Below are 25,293 nucleotides of genomic sequence, written 5' to 3'. Positions count from 1 at the left end.
TTGTAACCAGGGCTGTGTTGTTAATGGCACGGAGGTATTCGGCCTATCTTGTGGTTGAGAGGGTAGCAGCTCCATTTCCTTCTGTGTCGCTCCACAATTGTGACCCTTTCCTCAAGTTCACACAATGCCTTCAAGGACAGTCAGAAATATAATACGTACTTTGTAGGCCCTATATATTCTTACAGATCTACTTTGTTTACAATTAAAATAGGCTATACCATTACTGAAAACAGCCCTTTCAACAATAATCTTCCTAATGGTACTGTTCATGGCTTAGGCGTGACTTTGAAATGGAACTCATAGCAGGCTTTATTGCTGTTAATATTTATTGTATATTGAACTCATAATTGTATTTATTTCATTTACTAGTGTATGTGTTAACTTTCCATGAGAGTACTTGAAAAGCAATATGAGATTATTTATATGAGATTAAAGTGTGCATCGTTTTTATGACAAATGCATTTGTAGAAAAATAAAAACTATATAGACATTTGAGCGAAAAATGCACCTCACAAAAAACAAACAAAAAACGCTTAACCATGATGACTTGTTTCCCTTCAGGTGGGCTATTTCAGTGCGTTAAGGTCTGTATTGCTTATCAACCTACAAAAAACGAGCAGAACCCAAAGGCAGCACCGGCACAAACCTGCTGTCGGACACCCTGGAAGCAACAAGCTTGACTGGACAAAACGCCCACTGCTGCAGTGCTGTGCACTTTGAATTTGAAGGGAATAGCAAAACGCGAGGTTGACTTCTTTTTACTAAACGTCTGGTGAGTATTTTCTCAGATTTAAGACACTGGCTGTCGATGTAGAGGCAAGATAATTCGGTTAAACTTTATCCTGCGCATCAACGACGCAGGTGGAGGGGACGTTATTTTCAGGATGCTCGAGAGCCTACCGTAACACCCCGTCCTGAAAAAGAGGGGAAGAAAGAAAGTTTGTTTTAAACCGTCAAGGAGGTACAACTTCGTCTGTTTTATGGGCGTCTTGTTCGTTGAAGGACACCTGCAGTGGTCAAAGTCCGAAAACCTCGAGGCAGGGCATATCACACCGAGAGAGAAGAATTTTAGTAGGTAACGTTGACGTAAACTGACGTTGACAGTATCTGGACGGCCAACGGTTCTTATGAAGAGTTAGCCATTCGGTGCTATAAAAAATCACGAACGTTATGTCTTTAGTCTTAAAACACTTAGATAAATAAATAAAAACATGACATATTTCGGCAAATATTAGAGTAAAAGTGCATGTTTGTTTTCTAAGCTAAACGTTTTGTGGAAACATTTGTTTTGCTTATTAATATTAAATGCAGTTCAAGTGCAGCCACAGCTGAGTTAATTAGGCTAATTAATTAGGCTAGTGAATGAGGTTGATAAACTTACCTGTGCCTGGGCTATTGTGGGAATTATAATGCTCTAACTATTATGTTATGTATGTTGAAATACAATTCTTGCAGTATGGACTAGGGATGCACAATATTGGATTTTTTGCCGATATCCGATTGCCGATTTTGATACCGATATATTAGGCACATTTTTATCCCACCTAATTGCAGAGAACATTAAGTCTGCCCTGTAGTGGAATTGTTATGCCAACTCTTATTGTAGTGGCCCACTGGCAGATGCAGAAATAACATAATACAGTGCTTTTTAAAATGTACTGGGCAATATAAGAGAAGTACTAATGTACAAAATGCCATATTTATTTGCATGTAGCCTCACATTTTCTTTCAAATAAAACTGTAATATTCATAGAACTTAGACAGGCTTGGATCATGCTCTCATTGAGACAATCCTGACAATAGCCACAACTAGGGCAAATTTTACCTATTGCACAGAACAAATACCTAAAATGAAATAAACTTTGCTGTCCGTTTTGGAAACTTTAAAAAACTGCCATACCGCAGACATCTTGCACCCTTCATCGCGCTTTACGGAAGAGGCGTGGTGCAGGCAGTGCGCGCACACTCCCGTCGTAGCATTATGTGTTTAAGGGGAATCACCAAGCATTTAGGCATAATTAAAGTGTTGTTTTATTGGTGTAAAATATCGACAGAAAATATCTTTATCTACAGATACCGATAACGTGCCCATAATATCGTGCATCTTCACTAGAAACAGTGTACTGTCATAATCAACTTTATGTGAAGGGAACTTTTTTCTCTTAATGCTGGAACTCTACTCACTCCTGTTTACCCTGGATATGGGTATATGGGTATAAAGTAATAATCAAACTGTTTTCTCACAGGATGAATTCTATGCCTCCTGTTTTAGACTCATGTTCGACTCCCTGGTGAACAAACACAAAACCCACACGGTTTCCTTTTGTGCTATCCACTAAAGGAAACTGTGTAGATCAATTTTATGGGTCTAAGTGCTTCCCACCCCACGGCCTTTTATTTACAGACCTGGAACTGTGTGCTCAATTAATGATTCAGAGGTTTATGCTCTGTTCACTTCATATGAATAATTAAAAGATGTGGTTTGTGGGTATAATAACAGGAGATATTATTGTAATCTGGGATGCTGCCTCAGTGTCATATTCAAGGTTTTTTCCAGTCATACTCAAAGGCCCTCAGAGATTGTCACTTGATACTACTGTGTGATCAGCCGGGAGTAATTTGCTGTCAGGAGGAGTACAAATGTGAGAACAATATTTGAGTGATTGTATTTTGTAGCGTATTTGACTTGCATGCAAAATGCTGAAAAGAGAAACGTGATGTTGCTGCGGATATGTTTCTTTTTATGTGACATTTGACAGGCAGCTGTATCCCCTCTCCGAGCACATCACTGTGATTACTCTGACTTGCTGTGGCACACATTTATGCAGAGCTGTCAAATGACAATAAGCTGAGCCTTGACGCAGATAGGTTTATTTTGCCTGACTAATTTGGACCTGCTTCAGTTACCTGTCAGTGTCAGTTTTTGTGTTAGCTGCACGCTATGCTTTTATTCCATTTCAGTTTCTTTTCCCTCAGAAAGAGACTTGTATTTGGGTTGCAGAAGATTTTTTTAGGCATGTATTCCAACATTTTTTTAACCTCCCATCTGTACTTTCAGAATTGATCTGGGGAAAGGAAGATGTCAGCGGGTTATAAAGATGACCAGGGGGACTGGCAGACGGTGTGTCTCAAGTACCTGCTCTTTGTTTTCAACTTTCTTTTCTGGGTAAGTAAGAACAATAAATGTCCTCCTCTTTTTATGCTTCTTCCACTAACAAATACCTCACAGGAATGACCATTACAATAGATATACATTGTCATCTGTTCACTCACAAGGTGGTACTCTTAAGCTGCTTTCCCATTAAGTAAAAAAAACGCTAACACCTGGCTTTTTTGCTTAATGGGAAAGGTTACAGTCGGCATTCAGACCCGGGTCAAATGACTCGGCAGTAGATCCGGGTAATAATCGCCTCGGCTCCGATCGGCATTGATGTGAACAAAACCCAGGTCAACATGCCAATCTCCGCCCCCTTTCCGACGAGATGCTATGCTCCGGCGGTAACTTCTGCGACTCCTTGTCATCTTACCTACAAATTCTGCTGTCTCCATCCAAGCAGCGCATGAACGTCATTCCAATTTTGTCAGCGCAGACATCAACAGGAGTGTACCCCACTGGCAATGGGAAAAGAGTCAGTTGGCATCTATAAGCAGGTCTTCCCGGGTCTGAAAAACCTGCGTCAATACGCTAATTTCAGTGGGAAAGGGGTAATGCAGTATAAAATAAGGTTTGAATTCAACCTCTCGTGGTAGCTATGAGTTGCACCAAAGACAGGTCTCACAGTGACTTTAGGTATCAATAAGATTATTAGAGATATTTACCTAATGGGAAATTGTCATTCTTTGCAATAAGACACCATAAAAAGGATTAACGTAACCTTAAAAGTGCCGGCAGAGAGACAGTAGAGTAAGGAGACGAGCAGAGACGGAGCAAGAGAGAGAGTTTTGATTTTGAAATGGCTCAGCTATGGACTCGGCCCAAAGTGAGTCGTAGATTATTCGGGGCTTGTCAGCGTCGATGGCAGCGCACTTTATGATGCTGCGGTTTCGCTGCTAAAAGTGTATGCTCTTACAGCTACTGTGCAGAGCGTTTGGGGTCACTCAAGAGAGAGAGAGACAGAGGTGGATTTGTGTGTGGGAGAGGTTAAAGGATGAAAAGGGATCAAGCTTTATCATCAGGCTTGGGTTAATAATCTGACACCACCTTTAAAACTCATTTCTTGAGGAAATGCATTATCTCCATCTCCTCCTTAGAGTAGAGCCTGCTTAATATTTCACATATTTCTACTTTTCTACTGCACCATGATTACAGAGCAGTATACCAAGCAGTTCTTGCTAAATAAGTATCCACTTTGGTATGGATGCAGCAGATTGGGTTGATGCATCCCAAGTAAAAAGATAATGTCCTAAATGCACTTTAGTTTTGGAAGAATCACCTCCCCCTGGGCCCTTTGTACGTTCAAGTGGTGCTTCCTTGCTTGGCATGTGTTGTTGTGAGGTTGTGGGTCTTGCTTTTGATGGAAATGGAATGGGAGGATGAAGGGGAGAGACCCTCTGAGGCATTTCCTATCTCTCCGCCTTTGAAACTGATGAGAGGAACAGATCTGGACGCCTCCCTGTGCCAGTTATTCAGGACTGTTTGTAAGGAAGTGGACATTATGCCCTGGCTTGACCTCCTGAGGTCTCACTTCTCCTGTGCCGTTTCTCTCTATATTTGTCTTTCTATTATATATCTTTATTTTCTGTCATAAGCCCACGTTCCTCTGAGGTTGTTTCCTTTTTGTGACTCATCTAACAGCATTGAACTTCTCTCCTTCTTCTCCTCTTTGTCACTTCCTGCCCTGTAAATTGTTACTTTTACTCTTTGTGTCTTTCTGCAAGCCTGAATTGTCATGACACTCTCAATATTTCCTTTCATTGTTCAAACATCCGTATCTCCTCTTTCTCTCTTTTCATGACTCATACCTATTCATGTTTGATTGTGCCTTTATCTCGCCTTTTCATCCTTCTCTCATGTCTAAAACCCTTTGCTTCATGCAAATCATTCTATTTACACTGATACTCATCATTCTCTTTTACCCCACCACTTCCTCTCCGCTTCTCTTCCAGGTGGGTGGAGCAGCTGTTTTGGGTGTTGGAGTCTGGACACTGGTGGAGAAGAGCGACTACTTGAGCCTGCTGGCATCCAGCACTTTTGCTGTCTCAGCATACATCCTCATCCTGGCTGGAAGCCTCGTGGTGGTTACAGGCTTCTTGGGCTGTTGTGCCGTCATCAGGGAGCAGAAAAGCTGTTTGTCCACGGTGAGACAGGGGACTTAATGTTAGTAGTCTTAAAGATGTGGGGTATAGTATGTGATGAATTTTAAGTTGAAATACTCTATACAATTCTTTATAGAGTACTTTACTTGCAGTTAGTATGCAAAAATTGAATGTACTTTTTGTACAAACAAGAAATGATACAAGATGTTTACCAATAGAACACACACAAACTACAACTTTTAAAACCTACTTTAAAGGAGCAGTTCGCCCCTGGAAAAAGCCTCTAACTGTCAAAGCTGGTGTTCTCTGTAATCCATAGAAGCAATAATATTTGAAATTGGCGCCATAGCTGTGAAGAAAGTTATACAATCAGCTTGTAGTTTCGCCCACTCTACATTCCTACAACACCCAGCATGCATTGCGCCCCTCCCTCTGAAAGCGAGAGACGCTGGAGTGAAATACTACCATTTTCCAGGCAAGGACATTGATCGCTGCAGGCAATGGCTCAGAGCAGTACAGAATCCGAAATTCGACGAGAATATACCGGTGGATCGTCTAAAATAACTTCGGATGTCAGTCTACATTTCAAAGCTGACACTTTTGAATGTAGACATGACTCAGTTATAAATGTGGAATGTCTGGGAGGGAAACTGTAGAGCAGGGACAGTTTCAAGGCACCTCATGGAACAAATGATTACATTTTATGGTATGTGGTTTTTTCAACTAAACACTGCAGACATCAGAGGCGGGCATCCTAGATTGAGGAAGTGTAGTTTAGCAAGCTCCCTGGCCTCCGCCAGATGACGCATTTGACGTAGTTTGGCGGAGGTTTTCCAGGGCTCATAGCAGAAGCGGATAGCGTCCTCCAAAGGCACAGAGCGAAACTGATCATCCTGGGCCTTTTTTTGTCCTCACCTTTTCCACCTGTAAACAGCTTCTCCATTTTCTGCATTGCATGTGAGGGCTAACAGGCAACACAAATATGTACAGTACCATGCAGTTATGATAAAGGATGATAAAACAAAACTACTACTTACGAAATGAAGAGGTCTCCAAAATGATACCACAGGCAGATGATTGTAATTTAAGCCATCTGCGGAAAATGTTAATCAAACATTTTGATATAGAAAGGTTGTTGATTAGTTGCAGCCATAGTGTCTCTTTTGTTATATAATTTAAATGATCATGTGGGCAGTACTACTGATGGTCCGTGCTACTTGCTAGTGGTCCCAGATGGTCATGTCAACACTTAGAAGCTATACTAGATGCATGGAAACACATCCATCCTCTCCCTGGTTTGAGGTCTATCTCTGGATGCTGACAAATGGCTCTGACAGGACCCTCAGTGTCCTCATTATTTTACAGAGACAGCACACAGCGGGAGAAAAGCCAGCAGGAGGTGAACGTTCACTGCCGCAGGACTATTTTTAGGTCTGTCTATGTGCGGTTGATTGATGGAGCAATAGGAGCGAGGAGCGGCCTTGTAGAGGTGACGAGGTATATGTGCACAGGATTTGATGTCTGGTGAACTAACTGTATAGACGTGCTATTAATAGATCTAGTGATGCTAGCATGTAAGTATGATTTTTTTGGAAAGAACGGGTGAGGTTAGCATTTTGTGTGGGTAGTTGGCACGCAGGGACTGTAGTGCTTTTAGAAATCTTGTAACCAAGAGAAACAGAGCAGGCTGGCGCTCCTGCATGACACAATTACTGTGATAACAACTAAACAGAAGAGAACATTTGCTTAAAGGTCATACAGTATATTTATTCAGCGGGATCATTGTTCCCCTGCAGCCGTTTGTTTGACCAGTTGTTGGCTATCGCTTTGTTTCCTGTGTTGCAGCATCGGTCTCTCAATAATCTTGGGTGAAGCAGCGCCGGTGCTGCCACAGAACTGCTGTGTCCTGCTCTCTGTGTGTTTGCATTGCTTGGCATTGCTTGTGTAAAGCATTTGAACCTTGTGTAGCCTGAGAAAACCGTTTCGATCTTGCTCATTCGGTAACTGTCTGCCTGAGCACTCTAAATGTGTGGGCGGTGCGTCCTATACAAAGTTTACATAACTGCATTTTATAGTGCTTATGGCATGGGACGAAGCACGTTATTAGAGCCAAAAGAGTTTACTCTTCTACGCTTTCATTTTTTTTTGTGGTTGATTATATCTGATATATTCCTTGTTTTCCTGAGGAATACAAATGAACGTTCCTCCTGTTGTGATGGTTGTTAATATTCATATAACCTTAATTTACTTTCTGCTAAAATGTCGCTCTGAAGTCAATCATGGCACATTATAGAAAGTGTTTCAAGCGGCAGGAGAGCTCTTAAAAGATGCCCGAGAGAAATCAGATCACACGGCTCGCCGAAATGATTGTCGGTTGTTTCTATTTTGCGCAGCATTGCCATCTGTGTCTGTCTGATGTGACAGATGCGTAACAGGGACTGTTGGTGGAAGTCTTTACTGAGCTGTCAATGGAGTAAGCAACTTTCTCCATTACCTCAGTAAAGGTGTTTTCAGACGGGGGGCGACACTCTGCCTGCGTACCCGCTTGGATCTCGGGGTCTCACTGCGCTCCTCATGTGAATAGACAGGCAGTCTATTCACATGGAGGAGGCACTCTATGCGTGGTAACTATGGAAACGGCTTCTGTGCACTACTGTGTCCCTGCCAGTACAACTGTATTTTCTCTATAGGCTGTAACAACTAGCTAAATTAGCATAGTTGTAACCAAACCATTACCAACTAATGTAACATAAAGCCTGGCTTAAGTTAAAAGTGATGTTACATTACCTGATGCATCCAGTCTTACACCAATGCTCTGCCATGCAAAGGCCCTCCTGTTTATGTCCTGCTAAGTGTTTACAAAGTGGTTATATATTTCCAGGAACTCGCATACAGCAAGGATCGGTCTCTAATCCATTGTGATTTTTGTGGTAACTGCTGCGCGTCACGTAGAAAAAATGTAAAGAACTTTAAACTCTGGCAGCGGGCGGGCGTGTGCGTGAGACGAGCACGAGCACGACAATTTCACAGGATTGCGCCCGCACTCGCCTCTGATTGAAAATGAATTATTAGGCACATCAGTCGCCACCCTTCTGAAAAGACCTTAACTCCTCTTACAAGTCTTCCTTCTCTTCCACAGTATTTCCTCTGCCTGTTGCTCATCTTCCTGATTGAACTGGTGGCCGGAGTACTGGCTTATGTCTATTACCAGAGGGTAAGTAACTTATTATTGTTTCTAGTGGTCACACTTATGGACATAAAACACTCGCTTCAGTTAGAATTACTTTAACTGAACTGTGGTTTATTGTCTGCTGTGCTCACACTGCACATGAAAAAAAGTTAATGTTTCTGTCCAGTTCCATCATACGATCAATCTGCTTTAATTATTCCTATTTTTAAATGTTTTTCTATTTGAAGTAACATATACTAGAACACACGATGTACACAGGAAGGCAGTGAGAGTGTTACGCTGAGAGAATGCTTTGATTACTTTTAGTGTTGCTGATAGTGTCAGCCCTCTGGGTGTGTGTTGATATTTGATGACAGAGTTCAGAACAGGTGTTTAGCAGGGACACAGACTCCAGGGCACCATTATGAGGATGTGAGCGATGCCATGTGCCTACTAATTAATCTATATGGATACTCACATGTATGTGTGATCCCCTCATCTCGCTTTATGTCTCTGTTTTCCTCCTCTGTCCCTGTGTGCAAAGGTTTTTCCAAAGGTCTTTATCCCTTGTTCTATGATATAGATAATAATGAGTCACTGGAGATTCCACGGTTTGCTTTTTTGCTGTCTTTCCTTTTTCTATGTGAATGCAGTCTGTCAGTTTTTGCCACCTGCACCGAGCGTTCTGTTCAGTGTCTGGAGTTCATCTAACACACAGTACGTAAGATCCTATTATCACACGAGCATCTGCCTGTCAGTCAGCGAAGAGCACCAAGCTATCTGCAGGCAAGCCGAGATCTATTCTAATGGAAAAGGGTTCAGCACAGGATAGAATCACTTTAAAGATAAGGGCTCTCATCCTCCCTCTCTGTTCTGTCTCTCCTGTGTGTGTGTGTGTGTGTGTGTGTGTGTCTGCACCAACATATACACACAACAAAGGCTATTTCTTCCAACGTGTTGTTCATCTGTCTGTCACAGATACGTGGGAGTTGCTACCTGTGAATCTTGCCCTAATCCTCCCACTTTTTCACATCTGCTACGCTTATCATTTTAACCCTCTCTCACCTTTATACTCTTTGCTTTCTCACTGTGTGTGTGTCTGCTGTCTCCTCATTTGCAGCTGAGCGACGAGCTGAAGCAGCACCTCAACCAGACTATGACAGAGAACTACGCCCAGCCTGGGAAGGAGGCCATCACCTTAGCAGTGGACAGACTCCAACAGGATGTATGGACTATATTTACAGAAGCCTCTGAGGTTTAGTTTGGTTTATGTAAGATCGTATGCTGCACTTTTCTTCAGCTAGCATGGCCCAGTATAATCGCATTTGTTATAAAGTCATTTTCTGTGACCTCACTTTGCAGCTACTCTATGAGAAGAAGTTTATTTTTTGAGGCAAGAAAATAAATCCAAATGAAACCTTAAAACTGACCCAGTCGTTACCAAAAGAAGGTATTTCAAGTGCATGACAACTTAAAAACCAAACCCCTTTGCTTTCCCATCTCTGCCTCTCCAGTTCAAGTGCTGTGGCAGCAACAACTCCCATGATTGGACGATGAGTGTGTACGTTTCATCAAAGCCGGCAGAGGGCAGGGTGGTGCCCGACAGCTGCTGCAAAACCATCACCCCTCTGTGTGGCAAGAGAGACCACCCCTCCAACATCTACAAGGTGGAGGTCAGTGAACTAAACGCCTCTGGAATGTAGAAACACTAAATGACAAGAACCATATGAAGGGAAAGTCCTAAGAAAATATTACGTAGCATTTATGTAATTTGTTTGGTGGACATTGTTTGCAACCAAAATACATTTTCTCCAGAGTATTTTTGAGACTTGTCCTTCTACTTCCCTCAGGAGCTATAAATGTGACAGTAACCGAGGAAAAGAAAATGTAGTGTGAAACTTTTCCCTGCTAAAATGAGCTTGCTCTAAATGAATAAAAGATGAGGTTTTGAATGCTTTTCGGTGCTGCTTAGGTGAACTTTTCCACCTTCTGGTGTCAAACCTTTCAGATCCCTCTCAAAGTTCACTGCATGCATGCGCACAGGATTAAAGGGCAGCTCCAGTCATGTTTTAAGACATACAGTATAAAATACTCTGCTTGAAATAATAAATTGTGTCTATGTTTTTTCTGAAAAATACGTTTAATTCCCTCCTTCTCCCTCATTAAAAATATATAGGCCCCGCCCACTATGCAAATTTTCAACAACCCCCTCTGTTGCGAAAACAAAACACGTCTCTGCCATCGTTTAGCGGCAACTTGTTGAAACTTAATGAGCTTGAAGTAATTGGTAGTAGTAACGTTAACGTTAATGTTAGTAGTCAGTCGTGAATTTGCAAAAATTACCATGTCTGTTACAGCTGGCTCGCGCATCGCCGAAGTGGTTGCCATAGGTTACACATAATGATATGCATAGCGTCATCCCCGTCCATTAACGGGATTGGCTCCTTAGGTTTGTGATGTCTCAAACCTGCCAATCTGAAAACGTGTTGTTCAGCCTGTCCTTGGTACACTGCAGTTTAAAAGCAGACAGGCCCAGCCATGGAGATGACTGCTTATGTTGTCCCTGATATGTCTTGTAGCACATGAAAGACACCGCATGGAGATGTTTACAAGGTTAAACACTTGACCTTCACTGGAGGGGGTCAATAGACATGAAGGTGTCTTCAGAACATAACCAAAACATGATATCACATGCTATGAATGATAACTATATCCACACAGTGATTATAGTAGCTGTTAGATGAAGACAAAATGTGTTGTCATTTTTAGATATTACTATTTATCAATATTATCCGGAGCATTCAAGCTTTATAAACCTGCATGTTCTTTCCACAACATTTTCTTGTTTGCTGAAGCTTTTTGGAAAATAACCATGTAGTGTGTGAGTTTAATTTCTATCTCTACAATAGTATGTTTTCTCTATTACATGACTTAACATTGAGCCTTTACCTCTGCAGGGTGGCTGCATCACTAAACTGGAGCAGTTTCTGGCTGACCACCTGTTGGTCATCGGTGCTGTGGGAATAGGAGTGGCCTGTCTGCAGGTAGGAGAAAAATGAAATCTAGTTTTTTGAAGAAGTATAATACAATTCTGAAGTACTTTATATAAGCCCAGTATCACTAAAAGAGATTGCATTTACCGCTGAGTGCAATGCTGCCTATGGTTGAATAAAACCTTACAAAAGCCAGACAGGTAGGTTTGAATGCTTCCATTACTGAAAATGTACCTCTGAAGGTCAACGACCTCTAAATGGACGCGTCTTTTCATCTGGCCCTCGTCCCTCAGTCATCATTATCTGATTTAGTTTGTTCCTGTTATTTGATTTGTCCCAGCCTGAGAGGGACTTGAGCTTTTAAGCCTCACAGAGACGAGGAGGGGGCGGTTTTACAATTCTGTGCCGGCTGTCCTCTTATACCTCTTTGTGAATTAACATGAGGAAAACCTGAGACCAAACAAATCTGCACTGATTATTCCCAGTGATATTCAGAGGACTGATATGTGCTTTTATTGCCCACTATTTTATATGCTGTTCAGGCTCAACAGCTTTCATCAGGCACATGGGGACTATGTCACTGTTAACAGAGACTCCAGTCTGCTGTGTAGTTCATATATCACAAAAAGAGCTGTAGAGGAGCATCAGGCCACATGATCAAACTAAGTTGTACATCACGTCATCACTTCAGTCCGCGATCATCCGCTCCCTCTCTCCCTCTGTGCCCGTGCGTTTCCCCTCTATCCGCTGTCAGTCTACATCACAGTTTTTATTATATGATGATTTATAAAGTCGAATGAAGGTGAATGAGGCTCCTTGTATATTCATATTTCCATACGCCCAAAAAAGGCAAAACGCTGGTGGGGACAGTGGGGGAGTTGTGCGATCGATGGGTGCCTGAACACAGTGTAACCCCGGTAACACCGACTCCAGCGGCAAGCCAAATGGTGACTGAAAATGAGGAAACTTTAATTCCAAAATAAGACCAGACATCCTGACAAAAGGCCAGAAGCATACGATAAGATGATAGCCAAAGATAATTAGTAATCAGTGATGTCAAAATTATATTGAAGGGATTATGCTTAACATAGATTAGGTGCTGAATACAAAGAAAATACCTGGAGAAATGGACACAAAATCCTGTGTGCTATGTTAGCCTGTGTCGTGCAATTCCAATCCACATTTTGTTCTGTACTCTTACTGCATGTCTCGTCTTTGTCAACTGTCCAGCGTGTCTTAATCTTAGTATACTTTATGTCTGTAGTAACTGACTGATTTGTTGAAATTCCTTCTAATTCTCGTTTGAATCTTAAATTAATAGCACAATCTACACATATGTCTTGTATACTTCACTAACCTGTCTAACGGGGAATTGCAAGTCTTCATGTTGTATGTCTGCGGTGTGTTACTATAGCTGGCCGGGGCGCTGTTGACAGCCTGCTTTATCTATCTGCTCTATAAAGAAGAAGAGGAGGACTTCGGTACTTTGTGATTAAGCTCTAGAGCACCTTTGTGCTTTAATCAACTGGACAGACCAGGTTGGCGGGCATTGTGGAAATTTCATACCTGCATGTTTGCCTTGTGTGACTTTCTGCTCTGTGTTAAATGCTACATGTCTTCTTCATGAGGGTATTAATGCTCTTACATAATGTTATGCTGAGTGTGAAGCATGCGGCTGCGTGGCTTTGGCTGTATAATGCAGATTGGTGCTTTGCTGCATGTTGTGATTACGGGCTGTTTGGCTGTGATTAAGGTCAGATATCATGAGAATGGCTTGATGAATCAAGACTAGACAAGTGCCTCATTCTATGAAGTACGATATGTGTTTACAGTATATAACAATTCTGTTTTATTCTGGTACCTAACTGGGAAGAGTTGATGCACCATACACTTTTCTTTTTACTCAGGCGTCTCCTCACACATTCAGGGGGAAAGCATCAGTGTTGTTGCCATAGTTACTTGCAATCTAAAATAAGCTAGGCTGGAATAATGATTCAAGGAATAATGATTGACTGGAACTCTGCTCAGCCATCCAACAGAATATTACTGTATTGCTTTTGTATCAAAGCGCTTGTCTTCTGCAATTAGGTTTAAGAGGACAGACAGACAGGCAGATTTTTTCTCACTTTTCCTCTGATATCATTCAGCCAAAATATTGTACTTCCACACATCCGTCACTGCCTGGTGGTGTTGGAGAATAGAAAAACCAAAAAACTTGCTTGAAGACTGTTGAGTTGACTGTGCTGACTCTTTCGATGAGGCTTTCTCAGAAGGCTTTTAGAGACGCACACATTGAATCTGGGCATTTGCCCGTTTATCCATCAAGCCTGGCAGGCCCAGCAGCTGAGGTCAATATCTGTTTCTGCTGGTCTGACTTTATTTTTGGACCCTCTCCTATGGTAGTGTACGGGATAGTGCGGCTGTTAATCATTTCATGTGCGATCTTTCAGGTGATGCACACATCTATGTACTTGAATACTTGAATCCCAGTCAAGTCTACTTTTTGGAGCAGGAAGTAAATGGACTACAAAGATGTACATGTGTGCATAAATCTTTTTAAATCATTTTGCATGTGCTTGTGCCAGCCTGTGCACACACATGCTGCTGCAGTAATGCCTGCTTGACTCCTGACATCCCCACAGTAACCAGCTTCCCATTCCTGCTCTCTAACCCCATCACCCTTTAACCCCTCTCTATCCCACAGTCAATAACCCTTCTAGCTTCCTGCAGTCCTCCGTGGTGACCGAGCAGCCATTTGACCTAACACGTCCTGTTTTCAGATCTGCGGCATGGTGTTCACCAGCTGCTTGTACAGAAGGATCAAGATGGAGCCTTACTGAGCACACCAGGCCCCCCCAACACTCCACCTTCTTCAACAGGCAGATGGAGCGATGACCTGCTGACACTTCAACCTCTTGAATCTTGAACTCTGATTTGGTGATCTAAGCAGAGAGCACACATTCAGGGTCTATTGTAGTCTGAAACGCACAGTGTCATTGACAAACAGGCGGATTCTTTTGGTTCCACTTGTCCGCTAATGACGCCTGACTGTGATCTACGTGTGCTGGAACAACATGTCTGTTTGCATCACTGCCTTGGCTAAGATGCATGCTGTATTTTGAGTAGGATCAGGAAAGGGACATGCATACTCATACTGTGTTCAACTAATGATGACCCAAAGTGATTTATCATGTTTTTACTGTGCAGAGATTTGTGCAGTACTTAAATAAGCTGAGAGAGACCACATGTACACAGGTGTCACTGTTTAATGAAGGTAATTTAAGGTTGTAACTTTTGTAAACACTGCTCTGCTGGTAAATGACTGTGTATTCATTCAGTGCCTGAAATCTTCTAAAGGGAATTGACAACGCACTGTGACCAACAGCAGCATCTTTTTTTATTCTTTATTCCTTAATATACAAGCACTGACTGCTGAACTGTAGTGTAGTTACTTAAATGTAAACCGAATACCACGTTAACAGTCAAACATGGGCTGCAAACATTATTAAGATGATGAATAAGTAAAGAAAATGTTGAACGTAATTTGCTTTAATCATCCCTGGATTTACAACTCCACCTAGTGGTCAACACAGGTAATACAACTACAGTATGTGGTGATACCTTGTCATAGAATTTCACACTCCATCAAAATCAGGTATATATGTTAATTTGATATAATGAACATGTACATGCATTTTGATTTAACTTAAACATACATTACCTTATGTTAATTCTAGACCTGTTTTCATACTTTCCTGGGGCTGGTTTGACAGAGATGTTTTAGACTGGTCTATAATGTTAGGCCAGTCTTATTTTTGCTCATAGATTAGTCTGATGCAAGTTACACCGTCTCACTAAAATAAAGATGGACTGATTTTAAGCCAAAAAAATTAGACACCTTACCCACAGGCTAACTCAGCTCTAAGACCCATGTTACCATGGTAACAATCAGTGACACCTGCTGACTAGTAGCTCCAAATTTTGAACATCTTTAATCGTCCTTTCAACGGTCGGATTAACACTGTTTACTGTTTACTGTTTTTTTGTTGCTGTTGTTAAAGTCTTCGCTGAATTCCTCCAACAGACAAACATTTTCTGCTGGGGTAAACAGACTTGAGTGATTAGATGCAGTTACTCGGTCGGCCTTAATTTACCCAGAATTCAATGCACCATAGTCCTGCTTAAGATAGGCAAGAACTAAACTGCTTTGTGAAACGGATGAATTTAGACATCTATCTGAAGTCTGACTTTGTTCTATCTAAGTCAAAATCCATCTTTGTGAAACCAGCCCCTGGACACACGGAGGTTTCCTTCTCAACAGTGAAAAATCTGACTTCTGTAAGAGCCAAAGAAAGTAAGAACTTGTTTTCACTGCTTTGTCCATTATTTTCCAGCTCCATAGCTACAACATGAATACATGCTATGGAACAATGAGCTTCTATGGCTTCGATACTTAAGAAATGGTATGTAGGAGTGGGTGATGTTTACGATATTGGCATATTACAATGTCAAGACTGAAACACAGCAGTGGATGATTAAATCGTTTTTTGTATTGTATGCCACCAGATATTTAATAAAAAGATTAAAAATAAGATGATGAACTTCTTGCTGTGGTTTCTCATCCAATACATTGAACTGTAGTCACTCTATCTAAAAATAATAGTGGTCACCATCACTAATATGATAATAGTGTGCCAAAACGCACCATTATGATATTGGTGGTATCATGGTACCATTACCATGTGGTATATCCACATGGTAATGGTACCATGAATATAGAATGAGAATAAGTGTGTTATTTTATTCTCCCTGTGATTGACTTACAAATGAAAGGTGCTGATAGGTGGTTGCTCCACCTACTGACTGTCCTATACAAAACACTTAAATGAAACTCATGAATATATGTTTAAATTAGGGCTGTCAAAGCAACAGTAATTTCTATTAATTAATTACAGAAAAAAATTAAAGCTGATCAATCGCACTTTATCATATCACCTGAGCACCTGGGTACTAAAGGGAAGCAGAGTGATGAGCAGATTAAAGTTTGTGACAGAAATCCTTGATGTGTGCGATTGATTGGGATTAATTACAAAGCCTGTAATTAATTACATAGATTTTTTTTAATTGCCTGACAGCACTAGTTTAAATACTGCATTAAGAGAGCGTTTTGTTACTGATGGACATATTTCATAGTTGATCTAGACAGACAGCTATGATGACATGCTAGGCTTGTTTGCTCTAGTTGATGAAATTATAAACATGGGACATTATGTCAAGTTAGGTCTTGTTTATTTATGTACAGTACACCAAAATCACTACTATTTTCCTGGGTGCTTTACAATTTGTACAGCATGACTTGTCTACATGTACCCAATTTAGTGCACCACTAGAGGGAGACAAAGCTTTACCCTTTGCAGTGGTAGACGCTTGTCACTCAGGTAATTGTGTCACATTCTGTTTTGCTGAAGCTGACCCAACCGAGCCAGTTTGGTCTCAACTGATTCTACAAATAACAATCTGTGGTTGTAATTCATCTATTTTGTCCATAAACAGTGCCGCCAAGTGTTCCAGTTTGTTCTAAATAGTCTGACAATTATCAGTGTCCTTTTACAGCCACAGTTATATGTAAATCTTTCTTAAAATCTCTCTCTTTGTTTGTCCTCCTTTCACAGTATTGTGCACACCGTCAGCAGAGTCAAAGTCAGGGTGTATCCTGTGTGTTTACTTCAGTAAGAGGGCATTGCTTTTATGTGTGAGGTGTCCCACAGTTTCAAACAGAAAAGCTAGTTCGTCTCCCTGTTCAAACTGCTTTAATTCATGATGCAGCGCTTCTGTACTTTGGTGTGGTTTCAGGGTCTTGTCGAGGCAGAGTCTTCATGTATCAAACATTATGCTATGTACATACATTGTGCGTTATTGTTTGCGCTATATTGTTGCCATATGACCAAACTATTTGTCTTTGAAGCTCTACTCTTTTTCTTTTCCTCCCTGCAGTCTCACACTTCTTACAAGATACTGTCGGCTCACAGCAATTCATCATTGTCACCCATTTAGGAAAAAGGGCACAAAGTTTCAAAAGAGTTTTGGATGTTCTCCAACAGTTTGCCTTCGGCGAGCCTATAGAGTCTGTCAGCCCCTTTGTCTTCATCAGCTATAGGCGGATGGCTCTCGTTTCCTGCAGATGTCACACATATGACGACGCAGGAAAAAAAAAAGGGCACGCTGATTCTGACAAGATAGAAACACACACACACAACTCGGAGGTTGCGCACATTAGCATGCGGTTTACACCATTTGCCAGAAGAAACCCATGAGGGAGAATTAAGAGCAGCTGGAGATTCCCTTCTCCCATGTGTCGAGGCCTCTTTGCATCACATACTTACACCCTCCGTCCTCAGCACGGCGTAGCTGAAGGGCCGATGTTTCAGTGGGACAGCTCGAGAAGTTCCCAAAGAACACATGTTGCGACATCATTTATCTGCTGACTCTAAAGTGTGTTTGCATGTGCAGAGAGAAAGTTAAATACCTGCAGGTTGATATGCATGCCATTTTTAAATGCTAAACAAATGCATTTAACAGTGCACATTTCTCTTCATGTCTCCTTGCATGTCAGCGTGCAATCACACACTTGCATTCTATCTGTCTATAAGGCGTTTATTGAGCTCTCGTAAAAACGTACTCTGGCAAAACCCAAGCTCGTCTCAGCGCGTGCACCTGTGTTTAATATCAGAGGGAAAAGTTAAAGCTTCAGTTGTGGTGATCGAATAGTGCCGAGCCTTCAGCATAATGGCTGCGTGGGAAAGTAATTGTGTAACATATTTGTGCTGAATGTTAAAAGCTGGAAGGTGATTAATTGTGTTAGCATGGTTCTTGAAACTGTTTGTATGTCTGCATCAGGAAGACAATTGAAAGTAGGGTCACATCATTGTCCAAAGGTTGGGTCCATGTTTTGCCATTGTTGTCCACTGGAGTTGCTCTAAGCCATGTGAACATACAGACAAAATAATGGACACAAGCCCCTTTCGCACTGGTCAAAAAACACCCGGCTTTTTTGCTCAGTGGGAAAGGCTCCAATCAGCATTCAGACCCGGGTCAAATGACTCTGCAGTGGACCCGGGTAATTATCGCCTCAGCTCCGATCGGCATTGATGGGAACAAAAATCACGGGCTAGTCTCCTACCCTGTTCCGGCGCGATGCTATGCTCCGTCAGTAACTTCCGTGACTCCTTGTCATCTCAGCTACAAATCACGCCCGTCTCCGTCCAAGCAGCGCTCGAACATCATTCCAAATTTGTCGGCGCCGAGTTTAATAAACAGCCTGAACGAGTAATAGATACAATAAAGAGAGTAACATCTTCACTGTTTACTAACCCTGTTTTGGGAGCGTTTGTGACGTCAGGCGGTGATGCAGCAGAAAAGAGACCGACAGGAGGATACTTCACTGGAAATGGGAAAAGAGACAATCGGCATCTATAAGCGGGTCTTCCCAGGTCGGAAAAACCCGCGTCAATGTGCTTATTTCAGTGGAAAAGGGGTGTAAGTGTCCCTTTCCTTACTGGAAGTAGGATTACATCATTGTCAAAGATTGGGTCCATGTCATGCCATTGTTGCCTACTGGACTTGCACGAAGCCATGTGAACATACAGACAAAATAATGTACACACTGCAGAGGGGCCAGACTCAATAAACATCATTTGTTAGCTGGGATCTTGTAAGGGACTTAAAGCAACAGTACACTATTCAACACAGGTACAAAGAGGCCATATTACATGTAAACAAACTACAGGTGCATTCATCAACAAATCTGTAGAATTGTGACAAGTTTTAATAGGAATTAACTTCACATACACCTGTGCCTGTCCAGTGTTGCCACTGTTAAACTACTGTAAACCATGTAGTAGCTCCAACAGAGTAGCTAATCAGCAGCATTTCTGGCTCATTCTTGATTCTTAATATAAAATTTAGTCATTCAAGCCCTCGCCCTCTCCCTGTCCGTTTCCAAGCCGAACCGGTTATTTCTCGGTCTGGTTTCTAAGTCTTTGCTACCTTCGAACCCTCAGCAATTCTGCATCTGGCCTGCAACACATTAGCTGCGGCCCTAAATGTGTTTGACAGATTTCTACGAGGAACAAAGGGGTAGAGAAGCAGATTGCGTGTCCAGATAACTTCAGCACTGGACGTGAAGGCTTAGGAGCCTGGAGGCCAGCACGCCAACAGAAAACCAAACCTAATATCTGTCCTTTATTAAGGAAGGAATAGTTTTATTTGGCATTTAGAAACAGGTGTAGGTTTCAACATAGGAAAGCACTACTTCCAGTAACTTCTGTTTGCTTTATTCCTACTTTATCTACCTCTTTGAGTGACCCTTTATTATTCATGTTATTCATTCTAATGTGTGATTTGGCTCATGTAACACTGTTAAATCCCTTTGAGATTCATTAATTATTTATCCATCTTTGTGCGCTGTGTGTGTAGGTGCCCTGTGGAGGTTGCATAAGTTTCAAGATGCTGATAATGATCAAACATGATTGGTAATTCCTTTGTGTCTCATGGAAATACAAAGTCAACATGTGTTTTCTACAACAAGTTAGGGCTGTGGTAGTTAATCTTGTCCCATGCCTGTCTTTGTAGTGGTTTTGTGAGGACTTAAAGTCTCGAAGCAGTGGTTCCCAAACAGATGAAGGCAAACAGTCTGAAAAGGAAAGCGACTGTCAGCAAGGAAAATCAAGAGTTACAAAAGGCATAGGTGCCGCCAAAGGGAACGAAACTGAGATCTTGGAAATTACTACTTTAATGTTTCACGGAAATACAAAGTCAACATGTTTTTTCTACAACAATCAGAATCAGAATATCTTTATTGTCATTGTAACAGGTACAACAAAAATAAGTGCAATCCTTTGTAGTGCAAAAGAGCTTATAAATAATAAAAAAAACAGTATAAAACAACCCACTCACTCATCCACAAAACAATATTTCACACAGTCCTTAAAGTGCATATCTCGTATAAGACAGTGTACGACAGCGGTGCATGTGTTATGCGAGTCGCTGCCTGGCAGAATTTAATGCAACGACGGCTGTAGGATAAAAACTAAGTTAGGGTTTTGGTAGTTAATTTCGTCCAATGCCTGTCTTTGTAGTGGTTTTGTGAGGTCATGAGATGATTAACAGCAAGAGAAAACACATTGCTGCGACAAAAACTATATTTATTCTTCTGACTTTCTGTAATTTTCTCTTTTTGCTTTGGAATTGAGGCCCATTTTTACACATGTAGTCATTCGTTCCCAACCTTTTTGGCCTGCAACTCTTTTAATTAAGCCAATGCTCAACTAACCTCGGGCCTACCTGGGCTCAACCATGTTGCACCAACTTGGACTTTGTTGCCCAAATGAGCGACCTGGCATTAACCCAACTTTTGACTTGACATTAAATGTTCCCTGTAAAACGTGTGATTGAGGTCACTTTATGTCCACAAAGCTAGCAAAAGGAAAACACAGCAGCTTTGGCTTTTATGTTTCTTACTTACACAGCTAACTATTTTTTTAGTTATGCTAGCACGATGGATCCGGACATGCATGTCAGTTTGCTGGTCGACTATGGCAAACCCTTTTAACATTTCATCAGGACTGCTGACTAGTAGCAATTTAGTTTTCACTAGTCTTACTAAGGCTTGCTACAGTCAACCTCTTTTGGAAAATATCTCTACAACTACTGGATGGATTGGATTAAAAATTTCTACCAATATTTATTTTCCCATTAGGATAAAAGAAAGACAAGTATGCTAACATGCTAAACTGTTATAGTAAACAATATACCCGCTAATACAACATGTGAGCATTGCCCAATTTTCATGCATTTTCCCATCCCGATTTAACATTCAGCTCTAAGCAATTAGACTGAATCCCAGCCAAGAGGTTTCAGTGTTCGAACATAAATATAACATGTCACAGCCAGTACCTCCAAAGTTGAGAAAGCTGTGGTTTCCGGGGTATGTGTATGTGTTTCACAGAGAGTGTGGGAGGGTCTTTGTCCATGGGAGAATGAGTTTACATGGAAACAAACTTCAGAAAGTGTTTCAAGACGTTGTTCCAAAAGCCTGCTGTCTGATAATGGTGATGAGCGTCGTGTTGATGAGGGCGTTGATTGATACCAAACAGATGGCGGGGTGTGATGCGTTAAGCTTCCAGCGCAGGTGATACCTGGTGATACTTTTAAAGAGATAGCAATGTGAGAGTCAGATCATGTGTTCTCACTCAGCATCTACCACTTTGATTAACACTGACAGCTGGATGAACATGCTTACTTAATGTTGCTTTGTGTGTCAGCGTGTTTGCTCTTTGTTCTGGATAGATTGTGATGTGTGGTCGCGATCAGACTTGCTTACATTACTCTGCTGCTTGTTTCCCAGCGTGAGTCAAAAGGGAAGTGTCTGCCGGGTCGAAAGAATGTGTTTCATACTGATTGATGTGGTGTTGCTTATATGTGGTAAAGCGGGCCAACAAGGCTATGGAGTTTCATGCTTCCAACGTGTCAGGAGCGCTGGACTTTAACATGGCTCCTTTGGCATTCACTGATGGTGTCGTTACACTGTAATTCATACAGGCTGAGTGGTGTTTCCGTTTAAAGCCACGGTTGGAGTCTGTAAACTTTCACAAGCTGTCTGTCTCTGCAGCCTATGGATTGTTGTGGCCGTCGGTTAGCGTCCACAAGGAATAACTACTCGGCTTTGTAGTGTTTTTGTGCGTAAAAAAACTCGTAAAAAGGAGAAACTAGACCGAATGAACTTGCAACAACCTGCTTGAAACAAATGTAATTTAATGAAAAAAACAGTATGTGTTTGACATGTGCAGTTCTTAAGGGTTATGCATGTGACGCACATATGTAGTTTTGTGGTTGCGCTGGATTTTAATATCTACCTTTCCAGTCAATGAAAAACCAGAGGTGGAAGAATTACAAGAACTCATGCTCCTGTAATTAAGCAGCTTTCTTGTGTACTTGTACTTTTTTGAGTATTTCTCAAAATCAATAATTGTACTTTTACTTAAAGGATAACTTCGGGATTTTTCAACCTAGACCCTATTTTCCCATGTGTTTGTTTGTAAGTGACGAGTGGAGACAACAATTATTGAAATTGATTCAGTATTCAGGGAGGGAGCACCGGCTGGCAGCCGCAAAATGAGATACAATGTAACTAAACGGGGCACCGCGCATACGCCAATATACAGCCACTAAAGGCGCTTGTTTTTGCTACTGACCATTATAATAAGTGTCTGACAGCACTGTGCCAGCCATGCTACTTTACCTTATGCTCTCTGTTGTTGTCTGGAACCAAGTCTCGCTCACAGAGAAGTCTCGCGCTGAAATCTCGTGCGAGACCGTAGTTGTTGCAGGAAGAAGGAGAGAGGAGTGAGAGAAGAAGAAGCCGAACACCCAGCTCTTTCATGAACACCGCTGCACTTAATGATATTGATGCTATTGATGATGATGACATTGAGGATGTTGTTGAAGTTGATTAGGATATTCATGATGATGACTATATTGACCTTGTTGATGCTGCTGCTGATTATTTTATATAAATATATATATATATATATATATATATATGTATATATATGTATATAAAAACGCCCAGTACACAGCCTGTCGGTTTGTTGGCACTTACTGACTCCCTCCCTCCTGTCTCGATCTCAGATGTATGTCGCTTTGGACAAAAGCGTCTGCTAAATGAAATTGTAACAAAGTAATTTGCTACATTTGTACATCCATCCGTTAATGAGTAAAATATTTATCTACAGATATTGCGAGCTAGAAAGAAAACTGACTTGGACCAGGCACCAATCAAATGCATCGCTTCAAAAACAGTCCAATTAGATCAAAGTATCGTAGTGGACTGCAACTACCCAATTCTGAAGCATAATGTGAGTGACCCACGAATGGGACAGAGGAGAGTTACAGGAGAGAGAATAAAGACTGAAGGAAGTTTTTTGTTTAACCAGAAACAGACCTTCTGGTTCTCTTTGAAGCCACCAGACTCCATTAACAAAAACAGTCATTTTACCTCGCAGAACACGGGACTTGCTGGTCTACTTCTGCCTCGTTACAAGTCGTAACATAACCTCCGAACTAACCCTTAAAACACCACACAATAACACAAACAGACTAACCGATCGAGGCAGCAGTAGACCATCAGCAACTCCCGCGTTCTGCGAGGTAAAATTACTGTTTTTGTCAATGGAGTCTGGTGGCTTTGAAGAGAGATATATAACTGCTGTTTCTGGTTAAACAAAGGTGCATCTCTCATCATTTTGACACCAAAACATGTAAACACAGGGCCCAGGTTTCAAAATAAGAAAGTTTCATTTTATTTTGTTGCATAGGATGCATGTGTAAGGTAACCATGGCAACATAAGTTTATTAGAAATGTCAGCAGGGAGGGAAAGTAACTTTTACTTTGAGTACTTTTTAAGTGAGCTACTTTTTACTTTTACTTCAATTTCAGTGAAGTAACAGCACTTCTACTTGAGTAGAACATTTCAGTACTCTTTACAGCTCTGTGAATAACACAACATGACAGTAAGAAACGAGCAGCAGCTTCGACACAGAGCTGTGAGCTGGAAAGGATGAGACTTGTATAAAAACCATATCAGTCTGTCAACCTGTGTTTGTTTATTCTCGGTGATGAATCAAAGGGGAAGAAGCGGATATGATATTTGCGGGGTATTTATCATACGCTCTAAAAAAGGAGGGGCAGGGGGGGGGGCACGGGAAAAGAATAGCGTGAGAGGAAGTTTTCCTTCTCCCTCTGAGATTGATGGCACGGAGGAGAGCATGGGAGCGACCTTGACACGGCCGTGAGAGTGGAGAGGAGATTTTGTAATCAGTAAACAGGCTCTCGAGTGCCCTTTAGGAAGTAAACACTTAAACACGAGGCGCTGTGCCATTACCGCTCACGGCCTTGAGAGGTAAGATAGAGGAGGCAGTGAAGGCAGATGGCAAATTGGCTGAAAGGGAGGCGAAAGATGTTTGAAATGCGGAAAATTTTAATAGAGAATTGAGACTAAATGAGCTCAGACATCATACTGTGATGCACATTCTGTTGCAGGGAGATGGCTCGTTTGTTGAATGGGGTTTTCTGCAAAACTGCAGGCAGCTTGTGAAACAATTTCCCAAAGATTCCTGCGACGTTTATCAATTTAATTGTTTATTCTGCAGCACTCGAAAACCTCTAAAACTTTTTCTTTAAACTGTTTTGGTTGCTATTAAAAAGAAGCTGCATCTCTTTTGACCTTCGTATGATTTCAAAGTCGCCTTGATATATGGAAATCCTGTACAAAACCAGTCCCTCCAGGAAGCTACCATTTAGCAAATTCAGGCAATCCCCGCAACTTTTTCTCGACCTTGCAATTTTGGCCAATCAACCTATCTCCCGCGCGTGTGTCGACGTGTCTATCACCAAATATTGATTCTCAAAGGTCTGCAATGTTGTATAAACATTAGAGGGTATTGTTTACTGTGCCTTAAATATCTCCATAAAGCTGCATGCTACAGACTTACATTTGTTTTCGGTGTGAAGCAGCCAACTGCGGCAGCTAACAAAGCTCCGCTGCAAACGTCTCTCTCTCACAAGCTAGCTAATCTCTACTTACAGATTCTACATAGAAATGTACAGTCTGTATGCAGGGACGTGGATTAACGGGATGGCAAGCGTTCTGGTTTCTGTTTGTACTACACTTAGTAGTCGGAGTAATATTGACCAATCACGTATCAGCAGGCTGCGGTGTATGCAGGCAAAATAGTCTGCAGGCGGAACATAATCCGCCTGGTGCTTGGCTCCCATCAGCATCATCTGACGATGATTTATCTTATTAATCTCTATAA

The 25,293-nt window shown here is 41.6% G+C and overlaps 1 protein-coding gene across 1 annotated transcript; it reads left to right on the top strand.

Annotated features, from left to right (window-relative positions):
• The first annotated feature begins 727 nt into the window (after positions 1-727).
• tspan11 (tetraspanin 11) lies at positions 728-15,992 on the top strand. The gene is made up of 8 exons (XM_069671239.1): positions 728-772; positions 3,059-3,166; positions 5,107-5,298; positions 8,396-8,470; positions 9,546-9,650; positions 9,940-10,098; positions 11,383-11,469; positions 14,199-15,992. The coding sequence occupies exons 2-8, from the start codon at positions 3,080-3,082 to the stop codon at positions 14,256-14,258; spliced, it is 765 nt and encodes a 254-aa protein (XP_069527340.1). The 5' UTR covers positions 728-772; positions 3,059-3,079; the 3' UTR covers positions 14,259-15,992.
• The last annotated feature ends 9,301 nt before the right edge of the window (positions 15,993-25,293 follow it).

Source organism: Semicossyphus pulcher, unplaced genomic scaffold (assembly GCF_022749685.1).
Source record: "Semicossyphus pulcher isolate SPU_LCO1_2020_fin unplaced genomic scaffold, fSemPul1.0.p SCAF_20, whole genome shotgun sequence".
Lineage (NCBI taxonomy): Eukaryota > Metazoa > Chordata > Actinopteri > Labriformes > Labridae > Semicossyphus > Semicossyphus pulcher.
Note: the sequence above shows the minus strand (reverse complement) of the source record. Positions and strands in the feature narration are given on the sequence as shown.